General features: G+C 42.9%; 1 protein-coding gene across 1 annotated transcript in view; it reads right to left on the bottom strand.

Annotated features, from left to right (window-relative positions):
* LOC147709470 (L-gulonolactone oxidase-like) overlaps nucleotides 1-27527 on the bottom strand; it is a 722418-nt gene that overhangs the window by 451740 nt on the left and 243151 nt on the right. The window contains exon 5 of the mRNA XM_086928034.1: nucleotides 17971-18061. Within this exon, the coding sequence (XP_086784160.1) occupies nucleotides 17971-18061 (91 nt within the window). The remainder of the gene's footprint in view (nucleotides 1-17970; nucleotides 18062-27527) is intronic.

Below are 27527 nucleotides of genomic sequence, written 5' to 3'. Positions count from 1 at the left end.
CACTGAAAGTAGGAAGAGACAGTTCACTTTCTTCATTCTGTTTCTGTCCACCACCACTTTTTGCTCCAAGATGAACAGCTCAACAGATGCCTCCATGCTTTACAGATACTACAGTCCTGGGTACTCTTCTAGGTTTCCAAGTATAGTGCCGCATGTGAAGTTTGGAATTTTATTGTAACTTGAAGATTACTTTCTTCGAGGGTGGACACTTATTCTTAGTTGTGATAAGCTATGTCCAGTCTTGCTTTTTTTTTTCTTTGGTTCTGAGTCTATGCCCAAGTTATGGGTTCTTTGTCCCTGGCCTAATCTTCTTTTTCAAAGGTTCTAGACTCATAGACCTTGTTTTAGATCTGGACTTTTGTCTCCATTCTGGCTCTCCCTCCTAGCTCTGGAACCTTTGCCCCCATTAGGTACTGGTTCTGAGACCTTTGTCCCTTCTCGGTTCTGGTTCTGGGACCTTTGTCTCCTCCTGATGGAGGTTCTGGGACCTTTGTCCCTTCTGGTACTGGTTCTGGGACCTTTGTCCCCTCCTGGTTCTGGAACATTTGTCCATTGCCGGTTCTGGTTCTGAGACTTTTGTCCCCTCCTGGTCCTGGGACATTTGTCCATTGCCGGTTCCGGGACCTTTGTCCCCTCTGGTTCTGGGACCTTTGTCCCCTCCTGGTTCTGGGACCTTTGTCCCCTCCTGGTTCTGGGACCTTTGTCCCCGCTGTGGGTTTGTTCGACCCGCCACAAGTTCTGCGACCCTTGTCCCGTTTCAGCTTCTATGTCCAGGTTCTGGGCTCACTCTGGACTCTTTAACCCGCTTCTGGGCTCGCTGTCCCGGTTCTGGGCTCACTCCCTAAGTACTTTGTTTTCCTGGTTTTTGGAGTTTGATTCCCAGTTCTGTTCTCTGTCCTTGTTCAAATCAGGTTCATATTTTACTTGCAATATTTTCTCCAGAACAACATTGAAATACTAATTGCCACATTCCAATTTCCTCGTTTGCATATCTTCTCTTGAGATTCATAGTCTTTCTATACTTTTGAACTTTTTTTTTCCGTTTCACTTTTTTTTTTCAACTCTAGCTTCTGTTCAGGACTGTTTGCCCATTTTCTATCTCACTGTCGCATTATGGTCTATAGATGACCAAAGTAACTTCCGATGTCTGTGCTCACCTTTAAAAGTAGAAATACCAACACATTGCCCCGGGTCCGATATCTGCCCCGATAAACACTTCATGGGGGGACCCTATCTATGAGCCCGATCAGCTTATGTAAAACAACGGTATGTCTCCTATCACCCGTGACACCATCATTCATTTCAAACACTTGTAAAACGGCAGTGAACAGGGTAGGAAGAAAGCCAGAGACTGTGCTTCGCAGCCAAGCTTAATCTCAGCATTAGCTGTTGCTGGGCAACGTTTTGATGCTGCAGATACCGCATGTGGAGGAGGAAGCGCGTGAAGCTGTTGCCTGGCAATGTTTTAGCCGGCGTGGTGACGTGTCTTGAGGAAGCTGCATCAGTCTCAGTCATAAAGGCGCTTCCTAGCAACGCACAGCGCATGTGCAGAAATAGCGCGTGGGGAGAGGGATACACGTAGCCCAGCAACTGACTCATGGTTAAGTCGAGTGACGTCAGGTATACTTGCAGCTAATTCAAAATTTGCAAACATACGTGACAAGAATTTTCAATTCTATTAAGCACAAGGAGGCGAGGATTATGCTTTTCTCATTTCTTTATAATGAAATGCTCAGCAGCCAATTAGTAACAAAAAACTACATTACCCATGAACATCAGGGCATAACCATAGAGTATACAGTATAAAAGGTCACAATGTTAGTCCTTCTTCCTCTTTCTTTGTGGAGGAAACAGTTCAAGTCCAATAAGGCAATCCAACAAAGATCAAAAGGAACAGAACAAAGGACGCCGCAGATGTCCAAAGGAACTGGAAGCAGGCAGCAGAAAAACACTGGGTCCCCGAACCAGGAAAGAGGGGAAACGTAGACGGATGGCACCGGCAAACTCTACTTCTGGTCAGATAGTGCAAGAGAATAAGAAAGTAAACCAGGGGGGGGGGGGAAACAAGGTATGAGAGAGTTTTGCAACATCATCATTACAGATCACAGCAAAATACAATGCAAATCAATTACAATGGGTGGGATAATCCTCGCCTCCTTGTCCTTAATAGAATTGAAAATTCTTGTCACGTATGTTTGCAAATTTTGAATTCTATGTCAGGACAGGAAGCTCCGATTATGCTTGTTCAAAGCTGATCCACCACCACAGAAGCAATATGATCGATTGGTTTATAATAAAATGTTTTGAAAACTGAATCAGAAAACAAATCTGCGGCCTTCATAATGTCAAAGAGAGTGACCCCCATGGAGAAAGCTTTGGAAGCCATCGCTGCACATGAAGAATGTGCACCAAACACAGACACATCAATGCTAGCCTCCGACATGAGCCATCGCACCCAGCGCGCTAATGTAGCTGGTGTCACAGGGCGAAATGGTTTCTGTAAAGCAATTAACAATTGACCCTGCATATCCGAACGTAAAGAAGCAGTACTTACTTCGTAATCCTTGAGGCACTGCACAACGCTAAGGTTGGGATGAGAGGGAAAAGAGGGATACGTAATCAAAGTAGTATTAGATTTAGTACGCCTGGAAAGACGAAACGTAACGCCTTCTGGCGTGAAACTGTGACCCGCAAGGTCCAAAGCACGGACATCCGACACACGTTTACAAGAAACAAGACACAACAACATGGTCAATTTAGCAGACAGCTGCTTGCGGGACAACAACGGATTAGAGGGCCAAGCCTCCAAGAACCGCAAAACGATAGAAACATCCCATAAAGACACATACTTAGGACAGGGGGGTTTCGAAAGACGTATACCCTTAAGCAATTTGGAAATGAAAGGATGTTCACCAGCAGGTTTACCATCAATCTGGACATGTCCAGCCGAAATGGCGGAACGAAAATTGTTGACCGTTCTATAAGCGAGACGTGAAGAGGCTAGGGACGCCAGAAAATCAATGATCAAGGAGAAATCTGTTGAAGTGGGATCAACTTCCCGTTGAACACACCAATCACATCAACACTTCCAAGCCCCTTTGTATCGTTTGTGAGTATTGGGAGACCAGGCCTCACTAATGAATTTGGAAGCATCACTAGAAATGCCTGGGATCGTCCAGCGGTCCCCGAGATCCGCCACGCCAGCAACTGGAGAGATCCAGACAGAATCAAGGGATGCGGATTTTCGAGGGGATCCAGCAAAAGATTCCACTTCTGGGGAAGAAGGAGGGGAGCCTCGCAACACATTTCCAGGAGAACCGGGAACCACGCTTGGCCCTCCAGAGCGGAGTATTCAGAATCAGATCCGCTCAATACCGTTTGGCATAAGCCAGAACCCTGAGGATCATCATGAATGGGGGAAACGCATAGCACAGAATCGACGGCCAAGCCTGAAGAAAGGCATCCGTGGCTAGGGCCAGCGGATCCGGTCTCCAACTGTAAAATAACGGAAGTTGCGTGTTGAGGCGAGAAGCAAACAGGTCTATGTGATACTGGCCCCAACGCCGAAGAAGGGAGCGGAACACGCGAGGGTGAAGCCTCATCCTGGACTCCTCTCTCTCGATGAGCAGACAAGTCAACGCTGTCTCTTCATCTTGCTTCAACATTCTTCGCATGCTCAAAAAAACGTTCCGCTGGATCCCCACTGAAACTAGAAAAACGGTCACCCACGCACTGGTCACGAGCCGCCTAGACTACGGAAACACCCTATATGCCGGTACCACTGCAAAACTCCAGAAAAAACTCCAACGTATCCAGAACGCTTCAGCCAGGCTCATACTAGACATCCCGCGTAAAGAACACATTTCTGGTCACCTGAAAAACCTCCACTGGCTCCCCGTAAACAAGAGGATTACTTTCCGCCTCCTAACCCACGCACACAAATCACTCTACGAACTTGGACCTGAATGCCTCAACACACGACTGTCCTTCTACTCCCCCTCCCGTCAGCTACGATCCTCCAACCAAGCCCTTGCCACTGTACCTCGCATCAACAAAACCACCATGGGAGGTAGATCCTTCTCCTACCTGGCAGCTAAAACCTGGAACACACTTCCTACTCACCTTCGCCTTACTCAGAACCATCTAGCATTCAGAAAGCAACTTAAAACTTGGATATTCGACAAGTAATCCCCCACCCTCCCTCAAGCGCCTTGAGACCCTATGGGTATGTAGCGCGCTATATAAATCTCTTGACCTGACTTGACTTGACTCCAGTCGCTGAAGTCCCGAAGATGTCTCGAGTGCCAATCCGCAATTTGATTGTGGCGACCTGGAAGATATTCCGCAATAACAGTGATCTTATGCTGCATGCAAAAATGCCAAAATTCCTTGGCTATCTCCGCAAGCACCTTGGACCGAGTCCTGCCCAGCTTGTTGACATAGCGGACTACGGACACGTTGTCCATCCGGAGAAGAATGCAGCAGTTGGACTGATGGGGAGTAAAGCACTTGATCGCAAAGGAACCCGCTAGGAGTTCCAGACAGTTTATGTGGAGAGATAACTCCTGAGGAGACCAACGACCCCCCGTCGAGACTGGACCGCATAGGGCTCCCCAACCCCAGTGACTGGCATTGGATTCTATCACTAGTTCCGGCGACGCACCGAAGAGAGCTCGACCATTCCAGGCCTCCATGTGGTCTAACCACCATTGCATCTCCCACCTCACTTCCTCCGACAGAGGAATCTGATCTGAGTACCTGAGGCCTTTCCGGGGATGTTGGATTTTCAGATGCTGTATTGCCCTGTAATGCAGAGGACACGGAAAGATTGCCTGAATGGAAGACGCTAACAGACCTACTACACGTGCCAACGATCTCAATGACACAGTCTGTCTGGAAATAACTGACGTCAATTCCCTCTTGATGTAACAAATTTTCTGGCCGGGCAAGAGAAGCTGACAGGCAACTGAATCTATCTTGAAACCCAGAAAATCTATCGATTGTGTCGGTGTCAAAACCGATTTCTGAATGTTGATCAGAATACCGAGAGATTGCAAAAGATCGATGGACCACTCCAGATGAGTCAGGAGCCTGAGTGGGCAATCCTCCATAAGTAGAATGTCGTCCAAGTAAATAATCAGATGTATACCCCGAGCTCGGAGATGTTCCACAACCGGCCTCAGAAGCTTCGTGAAGCACCATTGTGCTGACGAAAGGCCGAATGGGAGAACCTGATACTCGTACCAAACACCCTTCCACTGAAACTGAAGGATCCAACGATGGGGCTTGAAGATTGGAATCGACAGATATGCGTCTTTGAGATCTAGACGGACCATCCAATCTCCTTCGCGAAGGAGATCTCGTAAGAGATGGATGCCCTCCATCTTGAAATGCCGGTACACAACCCCTCCGTTGAAGTCTTTCAGGTTGAGAACCAGGCGAGATCCGCCCCCTTTCTTCTCGACCAGAAAGACTGAGCTGACAAACCCCGTCGGATGGCGGACAGTTGGAAGAATCGTTTTGAGAAGAACGTCGATTTCCTCGGAGAGGCAAGCTTGATCTTGAAGGGAAAAACTTAAAGGAGGGGGAGGACGGGTCTGATGCAGGGGTTGGTAGAACTCTATCTTGAACCCTTGAACGGTTTCTAGCACCCATGCATCGCTGGAGATCATGCGCCAGTTGTGGAGAAAAAACCGTACTCTGCCCCCCAAAATCACATCGCAAGCATGAATTAGGCTCACCTGTAGAGTTGGAGTCTTGATAATGGCCCTGTTGTCCTCCGGAACAGCCCTTTCCATAGTTCCCTCTACCCTTGCGGGAGGGATAAAAATTCGCTCTGGTGGAATATCCGGAGTCTTGGCCTCCTGCACGTTGAGAGGTGTTACCTCGATGGGACTGTTGATGTGAACCTCGGCCAAACGAGCGTCCACGATGTCGTCCGGCCTTGGCAAAAACCGGACGCATGGCGCGTCGCAATGAAGCTTGCGCCTTGTCCAATCCACTGAATGCAGAAACAAATTTCGTCAATTCTTTCAAGAATGGTTGTCCAAATAGAAGGCCTTGCGCTTCTGGGCCCGATTCAGAAGTAGAGAGCTCAGCCAACTTGGGGTCTAACTTCAAGAGAATAGATCGGCGTCTCTCGCAGGATAAAGCACAATTGGTATTACCCAATTGGCATATCGCCCTCTGCGCCCATTCAATTAATTCATCTGGGTCCACTAGAGCCAAAGCTTCTTTAGCGAGGAATCCAAGATCCAGAATTTTGGTCAAGGGACCCAACAAATCAAGTAACTTATCTTGACAAGAACGCCAAGATCTATCAAGGCCCTTCTTGGGGTCCTTTGCATATTTCTTTAAATAGGTGACCATTGTTGGATCAACTTCTGGCGTCTCAGCCAAATGGTCTGCAAGATCAGGTCTCGGACATTCAGAACGCAGCCTGGCGCGAACATCTTTATCAAACGGCTGACGTATGTGCGCCTGGACATACGCAGCTACTGCAGGTGAAGGCAACCAAGATGAAGAGTGCGGGTGAACTATATCCGCAGGTTCAAAGTTCAGAGCAGGGGGATACTCTGGAGCGTCCACGAAGTGCTCTTTGCACAGTCTCTTCCTAGGGGATGGACCCTCATGATCTGAAGAAGCAGAAGTGTGAGCATCATCAGAATCCGTGATAGGATGAGAAGAGGAGAAACCTACTGAAGGTTTAGAAGACTCCGCTGCCAAAGTCTTAGCCAATTTCTGAAAGTCCGACCTTTGGGGATTAACAGGAGATTATGAGGACTTTTTTGAAGCAGGTAGCCAACCCTTTTGTTGGGCATATTTGTTCAAATGGCGCTTCAGAGGATTAATGGCACGCCCCAGCGCTTTATTTACTGACTGTTGGACACCCTTGTCCAATTCCTCAACTAAATCATGTTCAAGAGAACCAGAGTCTCCTTCTTCATAATAATAGTCATCTTCATCATCATAATAAGAATCTTCCATGGTACACTAGGTGTACAGTAATGCCCACAAGATGACTAGCGATGTCAAAAAATGCCAAGGTCACTATGCAGGGGGAGTGTGAGGAACCCCACAGCAAGCCAGCAGTGCAGGAACAAACCTGACCAAATAGTAATAGAACGTGGAGGGAGAAAGGCCTGCTGTAGCAAAGGAAACACACTCTAGGCAATGCCTATGCTTCAAATTACTGCCCCAGCTCTCCTAGAACCAAGGCGTCATACAGGGTCAATTCGTCTGACAGGCGGTGGGCAACGACGTCAGGGACGACAATCACTTAACCAGCGTTTGAACTCAGACGCTGGAAATTGCTGTTGCGCATGCGCAGCACGGCTGCCTGCAGAAGAATGAAACGACTCGGGAGCGCTCGCGCTCCCTGCGCAAGCCGTCTACCCCTGCTCCCGCTCCACAAATACAAAACACGGGCAGCTAGCGCCCGGTCAAAAAGGAGGCGAACACGCGCTCCCGCAGTCCGAAAATGGACGAAAGATATCGGAACAAACGGCGGCGGCACAAATCAAACAGCCGGAGCCGGAGCGCGCAAGAAAGACGCGAAAGACAGCGCAATGAAAGCGCTAGGCACAAAGCACGTAATACAATGCCAGGCAGTACAATGCTCAGAAATAAACCAACATTTGAAAACATGCATATATCAGCAATAAGGTAAGAAGCACTTCTCTGGCTGCGGAGCAGCAAAGAAAGAGGAAGAAGGACTAACATTGTGACCTTTTATACTGTATACTCTATGGTTATGCCCTGGTGTTCATGGGTAATGTAGTTTTTTGTTACTAATTGGCTGCTGAGCATTTCATTATAAAGAAAGGGGAAAAGCATAATCGGAGCCTCCTGTCCTGACATAGAATTTCTTTCCTTGCATTCTTCGTCAGATTTTCCTAGTTTCCTCATGTTTCCAGATTTCTCGTTTCATTTGTTCACGTTTGTGGCAGAAGTTGCTTAGACTGCAATTGTATTGATACAGAGATAGTGCATGTAAAGTAGGGTGACCAACCGTCCGTAAATTTCACGGACCGTCCGTAAAATGGACCTCACGTCCGTTGTCCGTGAGGATCCCTTTTACGGACACCTTTTGTCTGTAATTTTGGCCTCTCACAGGGAGCAGCACTGCTCCTTGTGAGAGGCCTCAGCCCTCTGATGGGGCCGCCTTGCACTCATGCTAGAGCACAAGAGCAGCCCCACCCCGCCCATAGTCATTCTGTATGGGGCTGATGATTGCCACATACAGAATGACAATGGGGCAGTCTGGGCTGTTGTGGTGGCCTCCTCCTGCCATGAATACAATTTACAGCATGAATACGAGCTGAAATAGGTAGGAAAATCGTAACGTCCCTACTGTTGAGGGCCAGTCCGGGTTTTCAACTCACCACCAGACAGGACACAGGAGTAAGCCTGATGGAGTAAACTTCTTCCATCAGATCGTGCCAATGTGTGCATAACTAAGACGCCCCTGGAGCCCCCCTCCCCCTTCCCGGGCTTGAGAGGCGTCGGCAGCCGCATTAATGGCTGTTGCATTATTAGGCATTTCCATTAATACTGGCATTGTGTTTCATGCTGAGGAACTTTAGGTAAAATTGATTGATTTTTGTATATATCGTTCCCAGCTTGTGATTGGTTTTTCCCTTAACCAAAAAAGTTTTGAATCTATCAATTGTGAAACATTGGTTGATGAATTATATTGGTTTGTTTTGTTGTGTAATATGTTGTAAATATATGTAAGTGTTTGTAAATGTATGAATAATTTGATATGTCTTCTTAGAAGGACTAGGAGTTTTCATGTTCGCATTTCTTTAAAAGTATATAAACTAAAGAAAAAAATCACTTTTCTAGACAATGGTTTAATAAATATCCAGATCATATGGACTGTCCCCTTTTTTTTGTGTTCTATTCAGTGTACAGCAGTGTATTCTGTAAGATAGATAAAAGGTAAAACGCCCATGCTGCAACTTGAGAATACAGTTAATATAAAGAAGCATGTGAAACAAGTAAAATCGATATTATATTCAACAAAGCCATGGTTGCTGCTTTTTTTATTTTAAGCAACTAAAAACCATTGACAAAGCCAATAGTCCTGGCTTCCTGTTAGTGTAATGATACTTGCTGTATTATGTATCTGGTTTCAATGACAGAAACAGCATGATTCCAATCGGGCGGAACACTATGCTAAACACAGATTTTTAGCCTAGTTGTTTTTAGCCACGCCCTTAATTACATCGAACGCCCCCTTTTAAGAGACCTCCCAGTTTTTGTTACCCCACCTAAATTCTTGGAAACACCACCATGTCACAGTCACCTCACGTTCTGGCACTTTGCAGAAATGCATAACTCATGACTTCTACGTTTTCAGGTTGCCTTTGGGCAGGGGCATAGTAAACCCTCAACCACTGCATCCCTTGCTTTGGGAACTATAGGAATGGTGAAGTTCTTGATGGGCATCTTCTGTCTGCAACTCTGCAGACAAAGGTTCAGCTCATAATGTAAAAAGGTGGGTGAGTGAATAAGTGAAGGAAAGGGTGAATGGCTGGATGGATTAGTGAAAGGATGAATGGATAATGAAAAAGGATGGATGGATGGATGAGTGAGTGAGTGGAAGGTTGGATGGATGAGCGAAAAGGTAAATAGATGAATGTATGGGTGGAAGGGTGGATGAATAAAAGGGTAGATAGGTGAGTGAATGGGTGGATGGATGGATGGTTTGAACCTCCATCTTTCAAACTTCCTTGATACCTCAGGTTTCCTGGACGGGTCCCAACATGGCTTTAGAAAGCTGCATAGCACGGAGTCTGCCTTGACGAAAGTCATGGATAACATCCGCAGAAAAGTGGATTTGGGTCAAACCACCGTGCTGGTGCTGCTGGATCTCTCAGCAGCATTCAACACCCTGTCTCCCCTTACCTTAACATCTAGGTTAAGGGATGCAGGGGTAGAAGGACCGGCACTCAGTCTCCTGAGCTCCTTTTTACACCAACGAGAGCAGCGTGTCATGCTAGGTGAGTACCTCTCCCCTGCTAAGTCTTTGCAATGTGGGGTGCCACAGGGGTCGGCATTGAGTCCGACCCTGTTCAACATCTACGTGGCCCCACTTGCAAGACTAGTAAGATCTCAGGGGATGGAGGTAGTGTCGTATGCCGACGACACGCAGATTATGGTATCCCTGACCCACTCTGTGAACGAAACCGCATCGAACTTTAGGGCCTGCATGCAACTTGTTGCAGAATGGATGATTTCCAACTCCCTAAAGTTGAACGGGGATAAGACAGAGGTCCTGGTCTTTGGCAAAGACCAGGGCATGTGGTCAGGTGATTGGTGGCCTCCTTCTTTAGGTAGCTGCCCCATACCTACACAATCTGCCAGGAACCTTGGCGTCATCTTTGACACCCAGCTCTCTATGGAGCTTCAGGTCAACAGAACGGTGGCTACCTGTTGGGGCGTCATCAGGACCCTGAAAAGGATCGTTCACTATCTGTCCCCACAGGCACGGAAGCAGGTGGTGATCGCCCTTGTTGGCTCAAGGCTCGATTACTGCAACTCACTGTACGCCGGGGCCAACAAGGGCCTGCTTCAGCGTCTGCAGGTTATACAAAACGCGGCAGCGCGGTTTGCTCTCGCCCTGCCTTGGCTGGCATCTATGACCTTGGCGAGGAAGAACCTCCATTGGCTCCCTATTCCCTCAAGGATTACGTTTAAACTCCTCTGCCTAACATATAAGGCTTTAACTGCAGGCTCGGCTGATGCCCTTGGATCGCTACTCATTAGATACGTTCCGAGCAGATGCCTACGTTCCAGTGAGCTTAATCAACTGGTAACTCCCAGAGCCAAGAAGGCTAGATGGGGGAGCAAAGCTTTTTCTATACTGGCACCTCAGATGTGGAATTCACTCCCCCTGGAAATCAAGCTACTGCCTTCCCTTGACCTCTTTAGGAAGTCACTGAAAACTTGGCTTTTTATCAATGCATACCAGTAGGCTCTGCTTCTGTTCTGCTAACAGCCTGTTATTTGATTTAGGCGCCTTGACGCCCACTGGGCATAGCTGCGCATTATAAATGATATTTCATTCATTCATTCATGGATGAGTGCAAGGATGGATGGATTGATGGATGAGTGAAAGGATGGATGGATTAATTGATAAGTGAAAGGGTGAATGGATGGATGAGTGAAAGTGTGGATGTAAGGATTGATGAGTAAATGAAAGGGGGTAGACTGACAAAAGGATAGATAGATGAGTGAAGAAGTGAAAAGGTGGATGGATGAGAGAACGGATGGATGGATGAATGAAAGGATGGATGAGTAATAGGGTCAATGGACGGATTCATGAATGGATAAGTAGATGGGTGGGTGGGTGGAAGGATGAATGAATGGATGGATGGATAAGTGAAAGGGGGATGGAGAGAGAAAGGGAGGATGAATGACTGAAAGGGTGAATGGGTGAAAGGACTAGTGACTGGGTGTATGGATGAGTAAGTGAAAGAATGGCAGAATGGGTGGAAGGGTAAATTGATGGATCGATGAGTGAATAGATGGATGGGTGGAAGAATGGATGGATGAGTGTACGGATGGATGGGATGAAAGGGTAGATGGAGGAATCCTGGACGGATGAGTGAAAGGGTGGATGAAGGGATGGATGAGCAAAATGATGGATGGAAGGATACATGGTGGATAGGTTTGCAAATGGTTGAATATGTTTGGATATAGATGGGCACACAGATGGAAGGAGAGAATGAATGGTGAAAGACTTAATGATAGATGAAAGAATTACAAATAGTAGCACCCATTATCCTAAGGAACATTTCCTTTCACATTTATATCAGTCATTGTCTCTATATAATGTGTGTGTGATGTATCACACTCCAAAACCCTGCCATACGTACTTGGGATGAGTAACACTATTAAAGAAATTAAATACACATGAGAGACAGTTTATGTGAAGACGAGGAGCACCATTGGAGGGTGGTGGCAAGCCGGACTGGCCGGATCGGGGATCGGGTGTTTCCCAAGGAGGCTCGAAAGGGGGGTGGGGCGGTTTAGTTACTGGGGGCTGGCACTGCAAAGATCCTTGTATATCCAGTAGTTTTCAATCAACAATAAAAGCGGCCTCACTTATATTCAGGCGTGATTTACCATTGTCTGATCACTAATGTATCTGCTGGAGCGAGATGCGAGTTTTGAATCATCTAAGGTAGCAAGCTACGGACATACTGAAAAACTGTGAATTGCGCAATTGTCTCAACCTAATATAAAGTTATTTTGACTTGTACTTAAGTCTTAAGTGTTTGTGTATTTATTTACTTATATACTATTTTGTGACCTACTCTGATGTGTCTATAAAACTTACCTTTTGTCCCTAAGGTTTGTCCTGAATTTTGACCTCCTGGCCTGAATTTGTGTCCTGAATTTTGACCCTTTGTCCTGAATTTTTACACTCACCGTCCTGAATTTGCACCCATGCCAGTTGGTCACCCTAATGTAAAGGAAGCGCACGCACTCACAACTGACTCACGGTTTGGAAGTGTGACATCAGGAGGGCCTCCAGAGGGGTTTCCTTCTCTACACGTTATGTGCTGAAACTGCCAAACACCATTAAACAACGCCAATTGTTGCCTTCGATCAGCACTTTCCAGGTGCAAGTCTTCAAAGAACATTTCCGCTTCACTCCGGAGTCCGACATTTGCTCCTGAACATAAATTAAAATGACACTAGGGCTCGTACTTGATGTCTGGGATACTTGCGATTGGTTTCTCCTTTACTTTTCTTCGTTTTGTTTTTTTGTTTGTCCGGTTACTCATTTCTTTAGCTCTAGTTTCTGGCAACAATTAGGGTTCTACTCGAAGCTGTGATGACTTCTTCACTTCCTGATCCATTAATAGCCCCCGAGGTCCCTTTCCCCAAGGGCAGGCTCACTTGCTGTGTCCCAGAGAGCCCACCCCTTCAGTTTCCCTGCCCACACCCATGTGAGCAGGGAGGCCTATTCTTGCTCCCACCTCATGGGAGCATTTTTAAAACTACCGCCAAATGCCATATCAACACAACATGATATTGTCCCCACCTGAAGGGAGCAGCATAAATAGCTGCCCCAAGCAGGTAGGAGTAATGCTGGCTCCTGCAGCTTGCGGGGGGCCAGCAGGCCCAGCACGGGCCCAAAGGCTCACTCCAGCCCCCAACATTGAGTATGGTGGGTGCCCTGGGTGGCAACCAGGACACCCACCTATTAAACTCAGGACCCAGGGCATGGGGTCCCCTTGGCCAAAATAGGTGTCTGGGGTTGGCTGCATGCAGGGCACAGGTCCTAAAAAAAGAAGTGGGGGGACGCGGTCACCGGAAGTGACGTCACGACAGGAAGTGACGTCACGAAAGGGGGCTCCGATCTCTCCCAGAGAGGCTAAAAAGGTGAAGTGCAGCTGTTTGGCAGGGGGTACGGCGACCACCCTGTCAAATAAGTGGGGGGACGCCGTCCACCCACGTGGTACCCCGACTCGAGCCCTGGCTGCATGTGGGAGGTTTGCAGCAGGCCCTGTGGCGAACTCCCTATAGTGCATGGCCAAAGGATGTGTGCTGCAGGAGGCAGGCTTTACACATGGTAATAAAATATTACTTTACATTAAACCAAAGAAATTCACACAAAAAAACAAAGGTTAAAATAACGTTATTGTTAGGTGTGATAGAAAAGTCTGTTTCTGTTTTTAAAAAAATGAAGAAATTCACTGAATAAAACAAAGGTTAAAGTGATGTAATAGTTAGGTGAATATGTCAGAGACAACATTAATGTTTTAAATAAAAAAGAAAACAGAAATTCACCAGTTACAGTTAGCAAAGCTTACTAAATAATCCACCCCATGCCCTGCTTATGACCTCACAGATTACATCACTCATGATATGGTCTATGACATCATTTATGACATCACTGAGCAGACCAGGGACACAAAGGTGAACCCTAAATGACGTCCCTGAGGAGAACTAGTGTGCATATTCTCTGCAGCAACGGACGTTTATGGCCTGCTTCGAACATTATCTCACTGTCATAAAATATTCTTTAGGAATAAACTCTGTAGTCATTGTTAGAGGCAAATATGAAATTAAGGAATGTTCAGTCATTAGGTTTAGGTACAGCTTCCTTGGCTTCTCATTTTATTTGTTAACGGCTTGTTGATGGAAAGATTCAGTGGCTGCATTGAGGTGGTGGCAGCTACTACAGTTTGATAAAAGTATGCCCCTTTAAAGAGCTTACTTTACTAATTAAGCACAGTGCTTTGGTGTTAGGACTGGGTGTACCATATATGGGTATTCAAAATAGTCTACGTTCTACGTTCTGAGATTAAATTAGTGGTTGGATCCATTAAAGTTTTGCACAGGAAGCGTCCTGTTTTTGTCAACAATAAGGTACCGTACAAGGAACCTATGATCTTTTTTTCATAATCACCAAATCCAATGGATTCATTTATAAGCTTTTATTTGGAAACAATTGTGCCCTTCCATTATGCTTACAATAATGGTTGATATATTTATGGAATTCATTTCATCCTCTTCTAAAGCTGGAGCTAAGCTAGACTCTAAATGTTTTCAGTGGGCTCTACAAGAGAGATCCAGCATTGATATTTGCAGCCTCATTTGGACTTGCTGTCATGGTACCTGACAAGGCCTGGCAGCATCCTTAGGAAATCCAAACTCTCCAGGTTACAGGTTTGATTCTAAATGGCTGCATGCCTTAAGGACAAACTGGAACCAATGACTGACATTCCAGAAAATATAATGTGTGAAGTAAAAGATGAAGAACACAAGCTGGCCTAGCTCTACATCTTAGGTCTTATTGGGGTTAAATGTGTGCATTTTGCTTGATGAATACTCTAGCTGCACTACAGAGTTACCTATCAGAGACATCGAATGAATCTATGCTTTAACCCCTTCCAGGCTGATGACGAGCTGGGCTCGTCATGGCGTAGCCTCCTCGCACGCTGATGACGAGCCCAGCTCGTCACGTAAAGTGCGATTTGAAAAATCTCAGCGCAGGAGCGGAATTCCGCTAGCGCGCATGAGGTTAAGAGTTAGAGTGAATATCTCCCATACAGTACTGAGACATATGGATTCCACCAATGCACTATTTAAGCCCTTTCTGACTTGTTTGAGGGTTGAAAAACGAAAACATCGAGGGCCCGATTCACAGAACTAACTTAAGACAGAATCCTAAACTTACTACTTTTGGTATTCACAGAAGTTAGGATTTTGTCTTAAATTTGTCTTAAGACAGACTTAAGACAGACTTAAGTTAAGATTTTGTCCTAAGTCTGTCTTAAGTCTTATCTTAAGACAAAATCCTAACTTTTGTTTTAAGTTAATTCTGTGAATCGGGCCCTATGTTATGAAGCCAAACACCGCCTCCTATTGCCTTATATGTCTTTGACGTCCTGGATCCTTTTCTCCTTTATCCAGCATTAAAAATGTCAAGAAATACTTTAACTGTAAAACTGGCTAACCCACATACCAGATCCTTTATTTGGAGTATTGAAAAACAATGCATGAAAAACAAATCAAATATTTTATCTAGTAAAATAGTCTCTAATGTACGTATACTAGTGATCGAATCTACATCGTCAGTAGTGGATGCTAGATTCAACTAAGGAAATTAGCCAACCTTGAATAAATCTGTGCCCTTCCCATCATTTAATGTAATTGTCTAAATTGTTTTGTGTGAAAAAATGCTAAACCGTGTACCTTGGAAACCAAAAGCATGTTTATTAGAATCTTGACTTTTTAATGACAAAGTACTTGGTGGGTACTTACTGGGAATTCTATGTATTTCTTTCAGAGAAGATATGGGTGATAAGTGAATATGTCCTGGAGGAAAAAAGAGGTTGAGCGGGAACGATCTGTTTTCTTCTGAAAGGAAGACTACATGAAGGATTGATGACTGTTTAACAACAAGATTTATTCCGGATTGTAACATTTCAGATATACAAAGTAAGCTGTGTGTTATGTAAAGGCTGAAGATGGTGAAATAACATCCAGTTCATCCAGAAGTATTCATTCACCATAAGTATGGAAGACTCAGAAGAGTACATTCTTTCTGCCTAGAAGTGACACAATTATGTTGCACTACAAGGCAAGCACTCAGTTGATGGGCATTCAGTCATGTCCTACACAGTGATTCGGGTGATAGATGGGTAAATCAGGACCAAATCCTAAGAAGCATCCATGGAATTACTACAAGAATAAAATCAGGCCATGGCACCACATGTAGTCTATGATGCTATGATATTTTTTTATAAAGTGTCCAAATGACCAAAGGTGGCCTGGTGCTGGAGTGGGAAGAAACATCCCTAATTGCAGAAGACTGGATTAGAGAGTAAACAGATAACCCTCAAGCAGTTCATGAAACTTGAATAGATTGGACTGAGAATGTAATACAATGGGAAGATTGTGCCAGTTATGGTAGAAAGACCCCTGACACTCATATGGACTTGCTTCAATCCAGAGATGGACAACAGTAAAGAATTAGAGGTTCTGCAGGTACGACTAGAAAAAAGAGCAGGCATATAGTTTTTGCAGTGAGGGGAACGATGCCTTACGACAAAAGCAAAGTGCCAGGGAGTCAATGCAGAGACCAAAGGATAAGGCCTGAAGAATGTAGGTGCTTCAAGAATCAGACGAGCTGCAGCATTTGGAATGAGCTGAGGTTTGTGATTGGAGAAGGTGGGAAGACCATGATATAAAGAGCTACAGTACTCCAGCCTGCTCAAGATTATGGACTGCACAACCATCTTCCTGTCACCATATTTTTCATAAAAACTTAAACATGAAAAAGCAGGATGATATGAGTTTTGAGATGTGAGCTTTAAACGAAAGACTGCGGTCGAAAATCACTTCTAGATTGTGTGCAGATTTTACTGGCGAGGGCAGACACCAAAAGAAATTGACCACCAACCGGAGGACCAAATATCAGATTAACCAAAAATCTGGACAGCCACTTTATCTGTCTTTGAGCACAAAGATGGCTTTCGTCCTAATAGTAGAAGGTTAAAACCAATTTTGACATTGTGCATGGGCAATATGGAGATGGTATTTGATTTTAATAATGGTTTGAATGTCACCGGCACATGCAAAAAAAAAACGACAAGCCAAAAGATACAACAAGGTCTGCGAAATGTGTGATGTAGAGGTTAAACAGGATAGGGCGAAGAGTCAATCCCTAAGAAAACCCACAGAGAATAGGGTTAGAAAACAAAAGAGAAGAAGCCAAATAAACAGCTTAAGCACGGATACTCAAAAAAACTGAAGAAAATCATTTGAGCACAGTCCCCCCAATACCGGCGTCTCTTTTACCAGAGTTAAGAAGGTGTTATGAGAGACCGATTTGAGGAGAGAGATTCCAGAAAGTTAGCTGACACATCTTTCTGTGATCTTAGCTAAGAATGGTGGCTTGGAAATTGGCTGACATTTCTATGGTTGAAGAGGATCTAAAGTAGACTTTCTAAAGAGTCGAATTATAATGGCATTGTTCCAGAAGTCAAGGGTAAACCCGGATTTGGCAGATATAGAGTAGATCGCGTGAGTGCCTGGCAGTAAAAGAAAGCAAATACCATTACTGTTTGGTGACGAATGATATCAAATAGAGAGCCTGATGTAATCCAGGAGAGATGAACCTTGATTACATTCTGAGATACTCCATCAAATCTGGTCCATTTTAAAGGTTTGGTGAAGTTGTGCTCAAAATGGGAAAAGGGAAGATACAAAGATATGTAATAGCTGGAGTCAATAGAATCTCCCACCAAACCAATCTCATTTATGATCTGGATCATGAACTACTTTTGCATCTCAGATCATATACATTTCACTCACCTGCCCTCTACTGCCTCTGGATTACCGGATGAACAGATCACTGCACACCCGTAGAAAAGACCTAGCATGTAATATTCCTCATATTGATTTGTCAATGATCTGGCTGTAGGTTTCCTCCTATCTTACCTGTGTAGATAAAATGCCGTGGCAAATGCCTGTGTTATGTGTCCCTGTTCCTATGACCCCAGCAGCAGCCACTTCTGAAACAGCTCCCAAGCTGCAAAAGAAGAGAAAAAAAGGTTTCAATAACAAGAAACGGGGATCATGTAGTTGGGAGTGTACTGTACATTATTATTCACTGGACTACTACATTGCTAAAATCATGGTTGTGCCTCTTACAGTGACTCATTCCACTTGGATTTCAACAGGGGACTCATTGCTTTGAACTGCTGCACCATTGATATCACTGCACGATGGTGTAATGGTGAAACGTCATACATCATGAATGTCACTTAACATAAACCAATGTCTGATAAATGCTAGATTAAGAGCTAGTGAATGACAGTTACAACAACCAATGGTTGAGGGAGCAATTGGCTTTTATCCCCCCGTTCTCCGTATAGATAGTTCTAGCCTTCAGCTGGTCTTGAACAAGAAGCGTTGCAACTGCACACACTTACAATTCTGCACTGATGTCTACAGCACTATCATTGTCTTATAGTGTTCAGATTCCCATCTCAGCATCATTATGAGAGGTCAATGTGGAGGGATAGTTGTACACCTCTTTTAGTCAGGCTCCAATGACAGCAAACCCATACCTGATACTGCTTAGGGGCAAGCATGCAAAGTTGTAAACTTCAAAGAGTCATAGGTATGTGTGCTTTTTTTAACTACATGAACTTCACACAGAGCAACTGAGGGTCAGTGCAATTTGCAACATCTACTTCAGTGAAAAAAGTGACTTTCCTTCAGGTGCACAAGAAGAAAGAGTGCATTCTCACACATGTCCACTTTCACTTGTGATATTAGTGATAGTCACCTGTCACTACAAAACAATACGTATTCAGTGTACATCCATGAATAGATTGTTTGCAGGCCTGACCATAATTTCGAATTGCAACCAAAAGTAAGTAACTGAACAGAGTATGCTGTTCAGTTAATGTATTAAAAATCTATCTTCTTCAGTACCTTTTCATGTTTTTAGCAATTGACTGAAAGCTTCTGCATCCAGGCCACAGGTCACTTTCTTGTGCTCATAAGTAGTGGATAATGGGCTAAGTCCCTTTTTCAGACAATTGATACTCATTCACTATATATAAATACCCATGGATGTTTCTCGGATTACACCAAGAGGCTCTTAATTGAATAAACTCTGTGGAGTGTGCTGTTCGAATAGCATTTAGTTTCACGACTATATGTAGAGCAGGCCATATCAGACATATTTATTAGATTACACCAATGAGTCCAATGGTTGAAGAACCTCATAAGAGGATACTGTTGTAACAGTATTCATTTCCATATCTGAATACAGACTAGGTCACAACAGGCAACAAAAACATAGTATTCCTAGTACCTTATGGGTGTATATCATCTTTACATCAAAGAAGTGAATTATTCTACATACTTATTGAGGCCCATTCTCTTTGTGTTCATGTGTAGAATCCATTGGCTTTCTTTACTGTGTAAAATAAGTTCTCTGTGTCCTCCCGGTGATCTTAGATGAATAACTCTCAAGCAGCTAAAGTCTCTTTTATCCAGGTGATAGTAATTGTAACTAAGCCTCGGCAGCTTTTCCACAATTTCTTTTTCAGATATGATGTGAAATGCTTGGAAAATTGCAGGAAACTACTCATTCGTTTGTGAAATGCCAATCTGGCATTTTGGGCTATTTTCTTTGCAAGCAATGTTTCCCTTTGGAACAAAGGGAAACATTTCATATAGGAAAACTAGCACAAAACTGTATGAGATGCAAAGAACATTCACTCGCATTTGGATTGTTTGTGTTGTTCCAAAGATGAAGAAAGAGAAAGATATCCAGAAAGCAATGTTTTCCTTACACAATAGTAATAATTGGGCTTTTTATCCATTGATCTGAACCACATTTGGGATAAGACATTTCAAAATTCTTTACAGATAAGTTAATTTATCTCACAGGTTACATGCCCCCACTTTAAAAAGGCCATAAGAAGAAAACAAGACCCATTGCTGCTACATTGCAACACCATCATCCACTAGCGACACTACAGTAGCAAACAAAGGTTAGGTGCAGGGTCATGTGGTACGTTCCGCCCTTCATGCCATGTCTCATATCGTGTGCTAATCCCACCCTGCTCCCTTTAAATACCCCTGCACCCCATAATCATAACCCACCCTTAGTCCTTAAAATACCCCAACACCCTTAAACATTAACCCATCTTAACCCTATAAATATACCCTGTACCCCAAAACGCAAACCTATCCCTAAACCCTAAAAATACCACTGTACCCCAAAACCCAAACCTAGCCCTGAACCCTTAAAATACCCCTGTACCCCAAACCTACCCCTGAACCCTAAAAATACCCATGTACGCCAAAACCGAAACCTAGCCCTGAACCCTAAAAATAACCCTGTACCCCAAAACCCAAACCTACCACTGCACCCTAAAATAACCCTATACCCCAAAACCCAAACCTATCCCTGAACCCTAAAAATACCCCTGTACCCCAAATCCAAACCTAGCCCTGAACCCTTAAAATACCCCCGAAACCCAAAACCCAAACCTACCCCTGAACCCTAAAAATACCACTATACCCCAAAACCCAAACCTAGCCCTCAACCCTAAAAATACCCCTGTACCCCAAAACCCATACCTATACCTAAACCCTAAAACTACACCTGCACCCCATAACCCAAAACTATATCTGAACCCTTAAAATACCCAAACACCCCAAAACATATACCTCAGTACCCCAAAACATATACCCCTATACCCATACTTACCTTATCCAAACATTTAAAAAAAACATGCTTTTACCATTCATGCATTTACAACGAATTTCGTTGTAAATGTATGCGTGGTAAAAGCATATAAAATGTAATGCCATGCGTTATAATGGCATTGCGGAGCCATGGTACTTTCGTAATGAAAGTATGCGGAGTGATGGTATGCGGAAAGAAAGATGCAGAATAATGGGTGTTTACCTTCCCACATCTCCAGCAACATACTCATATTTTTTCACCACCCATTTGAAAAATGCACAGGTCTCTCTCATTGATGGCCAGCACCGACATACACTTTTAGACACACCTCCCGCCACAAGTTCTAGAATTGCGAACTTTAGAGCTGGGGAGCTACGTTCGAATCTCGGCATTAGCCCAACATCCTGGGATTCCAAGCAAATCGCTTTGTCTCCCAGTGCCTACCACAAATGAATGTCTTCTTCTGTAATGTAAATTGTGCTCATGCCATGTTGTTTAGTTTGCGCTATATAATATTGCAAGGAAAAATAAAGTAGGGAAACTCGATTTCACACACTACTGAACGCGCACTCTTAAGTGCATCAGCAGTGCACTGTGATTTGGAGCGTTTCACAGGCCTGTAACAGATTTACATTTACATTTACATTTACATTTACATTTATAAGAAAAGCTATCAATACGAAATCCTACAAAACAATATACTACTGGCCAGCAGCAATTCATACCCGGACAACGTCGGGATGGGCTGCTAGTTTACTTATAAAGTACAAAAATAACGAAGAAAAAATATTGTTCTCATTAATATTGTATTAAATATCTGTTTCTAAATATATATTCATTTAAATAATAAACATATTAAATAGTCACATTAATTTAATACAATTAAAATAGATTTAATATATATTTAAAATGTATAACAAATAAACGTTGTTTAAAAAAGTTAGACATATTATTATATATATATTTACATATATCTAGTAAAGGTTTATTATTAAGCAACTCATTTTAATTTATATTATAATTTCTGAATGTTTTAAACAATGTAATGATATAATATTACAACAAATATATATATATATATATATATATATATATATATATATATATATATATATATATATATATATATATATATATATTCAAAATATATACAAATACATATATCAATAAGATAAAGTATTTTTTAAAACAAACAATTTTTTATTAAAATAGAAAAGTAAACAACATACATTTCTTTCAATTTCATACACATATTTTGCACATTCAAAAACATGAATAATTATTAATATTATAAATATTATACTTGGGTTCAAGCAAAAACATAATAATATTTAGTGGAACAATATAAACTAAATTATATAATTTTACATTTAATGCATATACGATTCCCACTACAATTCATACAAATTTAAGCAAATTCTTCTACTACAGATGTATAAACTTTATTACTCCCACTTCATGCTATGCAACAGTAGGAAAACTGTTACATCAAACAGGGGTTAAATGTACTATTCCCACTCCAGTCAATACACCAGTAGGGAAAATGTTGGAATGCGTAGAGGTCAAATTTACTATTCCCACTCCACTCAGTACAACACTAGGGAAAATGTTGGATTGTGAAGGGGTAAAATTTACTATTCCCACTCCAGTCAATGTAACAGTAGGGAAAGTGTTGGATTGCTGAGGAGACAAATTTACTGTTGCCACTTCAGTCAATGCAACACTGGGGCAAGTGTTGCATTGTGGAGAGGTACACTTTAATATTCCCACTCCAATCAGTGTAAAAGTAGGGAAAGGGTTGCATTGTGGAGGGGTCAAATTTACTATTCACACTCCAGTCAGTGCAAAACTAGGGAAACGTTTGTTTCCCTAGTGTTGGATGGCAGTGCATAACATTTATTATTCCCACTCCAATGAGTGCAACAGTAAGGAATGTGTTGGATTGTGGAGGGGTAAAATTTACTGTGTCCTCTCGAGTTAGATTTACTATTCCAACTCCAATAAGTGCAACAGCAGGAAAAGTGTCGGATTGAGGGGGGGGGGGGGGTAACATTTACTATACCTACTCCAGGCAGTGCAACATTAGAAAGAAAGAAATTCTCTTTAAGTCAAAAATTTGCAAAAACATAGCAAACAAATACAAATATAAATATATTAAAACATACATATATATTTTATATCAAAAATGAAATTAAATTCATTCATATGTCAATGTTAAATACATATCATAAATAACTAACCCTGGGCAATGAACCCCGCTCCGCTAACAGAAGTTGCAGAGATTTGGTAACTACGCTTTTCATTGAAAACACGGAATTCATGCAAGAATCCCAACTCTGCTACAATGGAGTTTACCTTTATATGCGAAAAAACATATAACCAATTTACAAAACTGAACTTTGAAAAACATAAGGCAATGAAAGAGGTGATGATTTTGGGGTCACCCCCTTCCTATGGGGAGGGCAAGCAGATGCCGTGAACACAAAGAGCATATCATGCTGAATGATTTGGTTGTGGTCCCATCCTCCTAGGACCACCCCAAGCAAAGTTATGGGCAAAAATACAATGCCAACCAAAGGCCAAGCAAAGCATTATGGGACGAGATTCTAGAGTTTATTGAATATTATAGTACTAGCTCTCAGCTGAGCCAGAGAGCCTGCCCCTTGGGGGGTGTTTTGATATTGGATACTATAATATTCAATGTACTTTAGAATATCGTCACATAATGCTTTGCAGGGCCTTTGGTTGGGGTTGTATTTTTGCCCATAACTGTGCTTGGGGTGGTCCTAGGAGGATGGGACCAGCCCCAAATCATTTCATCTGCTTGTCCTCTCCCTAGGTTAGGAAGGACTCCAAAATCATCAAGTCTCTCACTGCTTGCTATTTTTCAGTTTCACATTTGTGTGATGACTATATGCATTTTAGCATATAAAGAAATAAATATTTATTGTTTAACTAAAGGTCCTACTTGCATGCGAAGATAATTACTTTTTTTACTACAGGTATGTGAGATTTCTGTTGAAATTTTTTTTTAATATAGGACAATGGAGTTCATACAAAAACTCTGAAATAGTCTACTGCACCCACATACCATCGATAAAACAATGTTACCGTTACATGCTAAAAAGTATGTAACCAATTCACAAAAGTGAGCTTTGAAAAATGTCAGTCAATGAGAGAGGTGATGATTTTGGGGTCCCCCCTAACCTAGAGGCAGGACCAAGCAGGTGGCTTGAACACAAAGAACATATCATGCTCAATAATTGTGATGGTCCTATCCTCCTAGGACCACCCCAGGCAAAGTTATGGGCAAAAATACAATACCAATCAAAGGCCCTGCAAAGCATTATTGGGCGAGATTCTAGAGTTTAGTGAATATTATATCTCAGCTGAGCCGGAGAACCTGCCCCTTGAGAAACATTTTGATATTGGATACTATAATATTCACTGCACCTAAGAATATTGTCACATAATGCTTTGCAGGGCCTTTCGTTGGGATTGTATTTTTTGCCCATAACTGTGCTTTGGGTGGTCCCAGGAGGATGAGACCACCACCAATCGTTCAACATGATGCGCTCTATGTGTTTAAGGCATCTGCTTGGTTCTCTCCCTAGGTTAGTGAGGACATCAAAATCAACACCTCTCTCACTGCTTGCTGTATATTCATTTTCATTTTCACTTTCGGGAGATGATTATATGCATTTTACCACGTAATAGAGTTACTTGTCGTTTAACCAAGGGTATGTGAAGTATCTGTTTTATTAATTGTGATTTGTGGTGAGACGGAATTGCGGAGCGGTTTTCACGGAGTTTTTGATCAATTCCACAGAATTCCATGTAGTGGTACTCCCCCAACTATGCCCACCCTTATGAATAACTACAAATATTATATTTAAAATAAAATAAAAAGAATTTACAAATAACCATTTTTAATAATTATAAATATAATTTGAAACAAGCACAAACCTAATATAAAGTGTATCAATATAAAACAACTTATACAATTTTACATTTATTACATATTCTATTCCCACTACAATTCATTACAAAAGTAAACAAATACTTCTACTAAAGATGTATAAACTTTACTACTCCCACTTAATGTAACGCAACAGTAGGAAAACTCTTACATCACAAAGGGGTAAAATGTACTATTCCCATTCCAGTGAATACATCAGTAGGAAAAGTATTGGATTGTAGAGGGGTAAAATGTACTATTCCCACTCCAGTCAATGCAACAGTAGGGAAAGTGCAGGATTGCGGAGAAGTAAGATTTACTATTGCCAGTCCAGTCAATGCAACAGTAGGGAAAGTGTCGGATTGAGGAGGAGTACAATTTACTATTCCAACTCCAATCAGTGCAACAGTAGGGAAAGTGTTGGTTTGCGTAGGGGTAACATTTTCTATTTCCACTCCAGTCAGTGCAGCAGTAGGGAAAGTGTTGGATAGCGGAGGGGTAAATTGTACTATTCCCACTCACATCAGTGTAACAGTAGGGAAATTGTTGGTTTGCGTAGTAGTAAAATTTACTACTCCCACTCCAGTCAGTGCAACAGTAGAGAAAGTGTTGGATAGCGGAGGGGTAAATTGTACTATTCCACTCACGTCAGTGCAACATTAGGGAAAGTGTTGGATTATGAAGGGCAAAATTTACTATTTCCACTGCAGTCATTGCAGCCGTAGGGAATGTGTTGGGTTGCAGAGAGGTAAAAATTACTATTCCACCTCCAATAACTTCATCAGTAGGGAAAGTGTTGGATTACTGAGGGGTACAATTTACTATCCCCACTCCAGTCAGTAGAAAAGTAGGAAAAGTGTTGGATTGCGGAAGGATGAATTTACTATTTCCACTTGAGTCTTTGCAACAGTAGGGAAAGTGCCAGACTGCGGAGGATTACAATTTTTTATTCCCACTCCAGTCAGAGCAACAGTAGAGAAAGTGTTGAGTTGCGGAGATGTAAACTTTACTATCCTAGCTCAAATTTCAACAGTAGGGAAAGTGTTGGTTTACTGAGGGGTAAGATTTACTATTCACACTCCAGTCAATGCAACAGAAGGGAAAGTGTTGGATTGCAGAGGAGTCAAATTTACTATCGCCACTCTAGTCAATGTAACAGTAGGGAAAGTGTTGCATTGTGGTGGGGTGCAATTTAATATTCCCTCGCCATTGAGTGCAACAGTAGGGAAAGTGTTGGAATGCGGATGGGGTCAAATTTACTATTCGAACGTCAATAAGTGCAACAGAATGGAAAGTGTTGGATTGCGGGGGTAAAATTCACTTTTAAGTAAACAATATTAATGACTTCGATATTTAAAAAATCGATATTACTTACCTTCATATCAATATTCTTGACAACGATATTCTTGCAGATGATATTTACATATCATGGTATTTTGGAGACAATATTTTGGTATGATGATGCTTAAGTTCGATATTTTGTCTGAAGATTACATACAAGAAGGGGGAGATTGTGTAAAGAAAGGCACACCATGCTATATAGCACTGATGGAGCATAAACAGCTGTAGATAATCCAGTGTAGAGAGACTTAATTTCTAATAATGACACAATAGGCGACTAATGAAATATCTTTATTGTGACTCCTATAGGAATCTAATTCCTAAAACATGGATTTTGAAGACCTGGTATTTACTGCTCTTGTTACAGCAGTAAAACATAGCTTTATTTTTTTCTCTGTTCTGATGTAAAAATGGATACTTGTATAGCGCACTACTCACCTGCAAGGGTCACAAGGCGCTTGTACGAATACCACTGTGGAACCAATCCTGGCTTTCCCTATGAGGCATCCACTCCTGGGCACCCTTAGCATTGTGGAGATTAAGCAAGCGATTGCCCAGAGTTGCAGAGTGGGACTCCATGATTGGAATTGGCACCGAGGCGAGAATTATCAGGTCCGTGGAATTTCTTTGAGCCCAAGACCCGCCGAGGCGGGGAATTGAACCCTGGTCCCAGGCTAGCCCTCTGCATCAGGGTCTGCCGCTCTAATCATTGAGCCACACTTCTCCACACTGATAATAGAGCAGTGAAAATTCAGCTCCCAAAGCTGCTGCTTTGGAGAATGCGGATCTGTTACCTCTGCTGGGTTTTGAGGACTCCGGAAAGATGGCCATTGATCAACCACTTTCCCAGCTGCCTTCTTCAGCCCCTCTTGGGGGTCTCCAGATGCAAAGGAAACAGGGGAATGTGGCTGCCACTCTTGCACCACCTACTGCAGTCTCTACTTTCCAGGACCTGACAGGGATATGCAGTCCATGGTGACATGCTGACAGGATCTCCAAGCACAATTTTGAGCAGAGAGGGAATGCACAGAGGGTAGTGGAAAGCTGGAGTAAAGTATATTTTAAATGTTTAGGAGTGCAGAATGTACACATGAGGGCCGTAGGGGTGTGGACAGGACACCTGGCTGAAGGATGTGTGGCCTTTAAGTGCATAGCTCTCCATACTTCTCAGCCGCTGCACAACTGATTAATTGGATGTGCTGAACTGAGAAAGATGATTTGGAGGGGCCACCCCAAACAAAGGTATATATGGGTGTTTTTCATTAATGTTGAATTTTCTATGCATGGGCGTAAAATCCGTTCCACTCGCGGAATTTGCGGATTTTCGGCAAATTTGCGATCTGCGAATTCTTGCGAATTTGCCGAAAATTAGCAAATTCGCACGCAGCAGATTTTTTTGCTTGGTCGCGCTTGACAAATACAATATTGCGGCGCGCGGCGTTCACTTACCGTCATTCAGCGTTTGAAGAGTTGTTTCTCCATATT

The sequence above is a fragment of the Lissotriton vulgaris genome, chromosome 6 (genome assembly GCF_964263255.1).
Source record: "Lissotriton vulgaris chromosome 6, aLisVul1.2, whole genome shotgun sequence".
NCBI classification, from domain to species: Eukaryota; Metazoa; Chordata; class Amphibia; order Caudata; family Salamandridae; genus Lissotriton; species Lissotriton vulgaris.
This window is presented reverse-complemented; position numbering and strand designations above follow the sequence as displayed.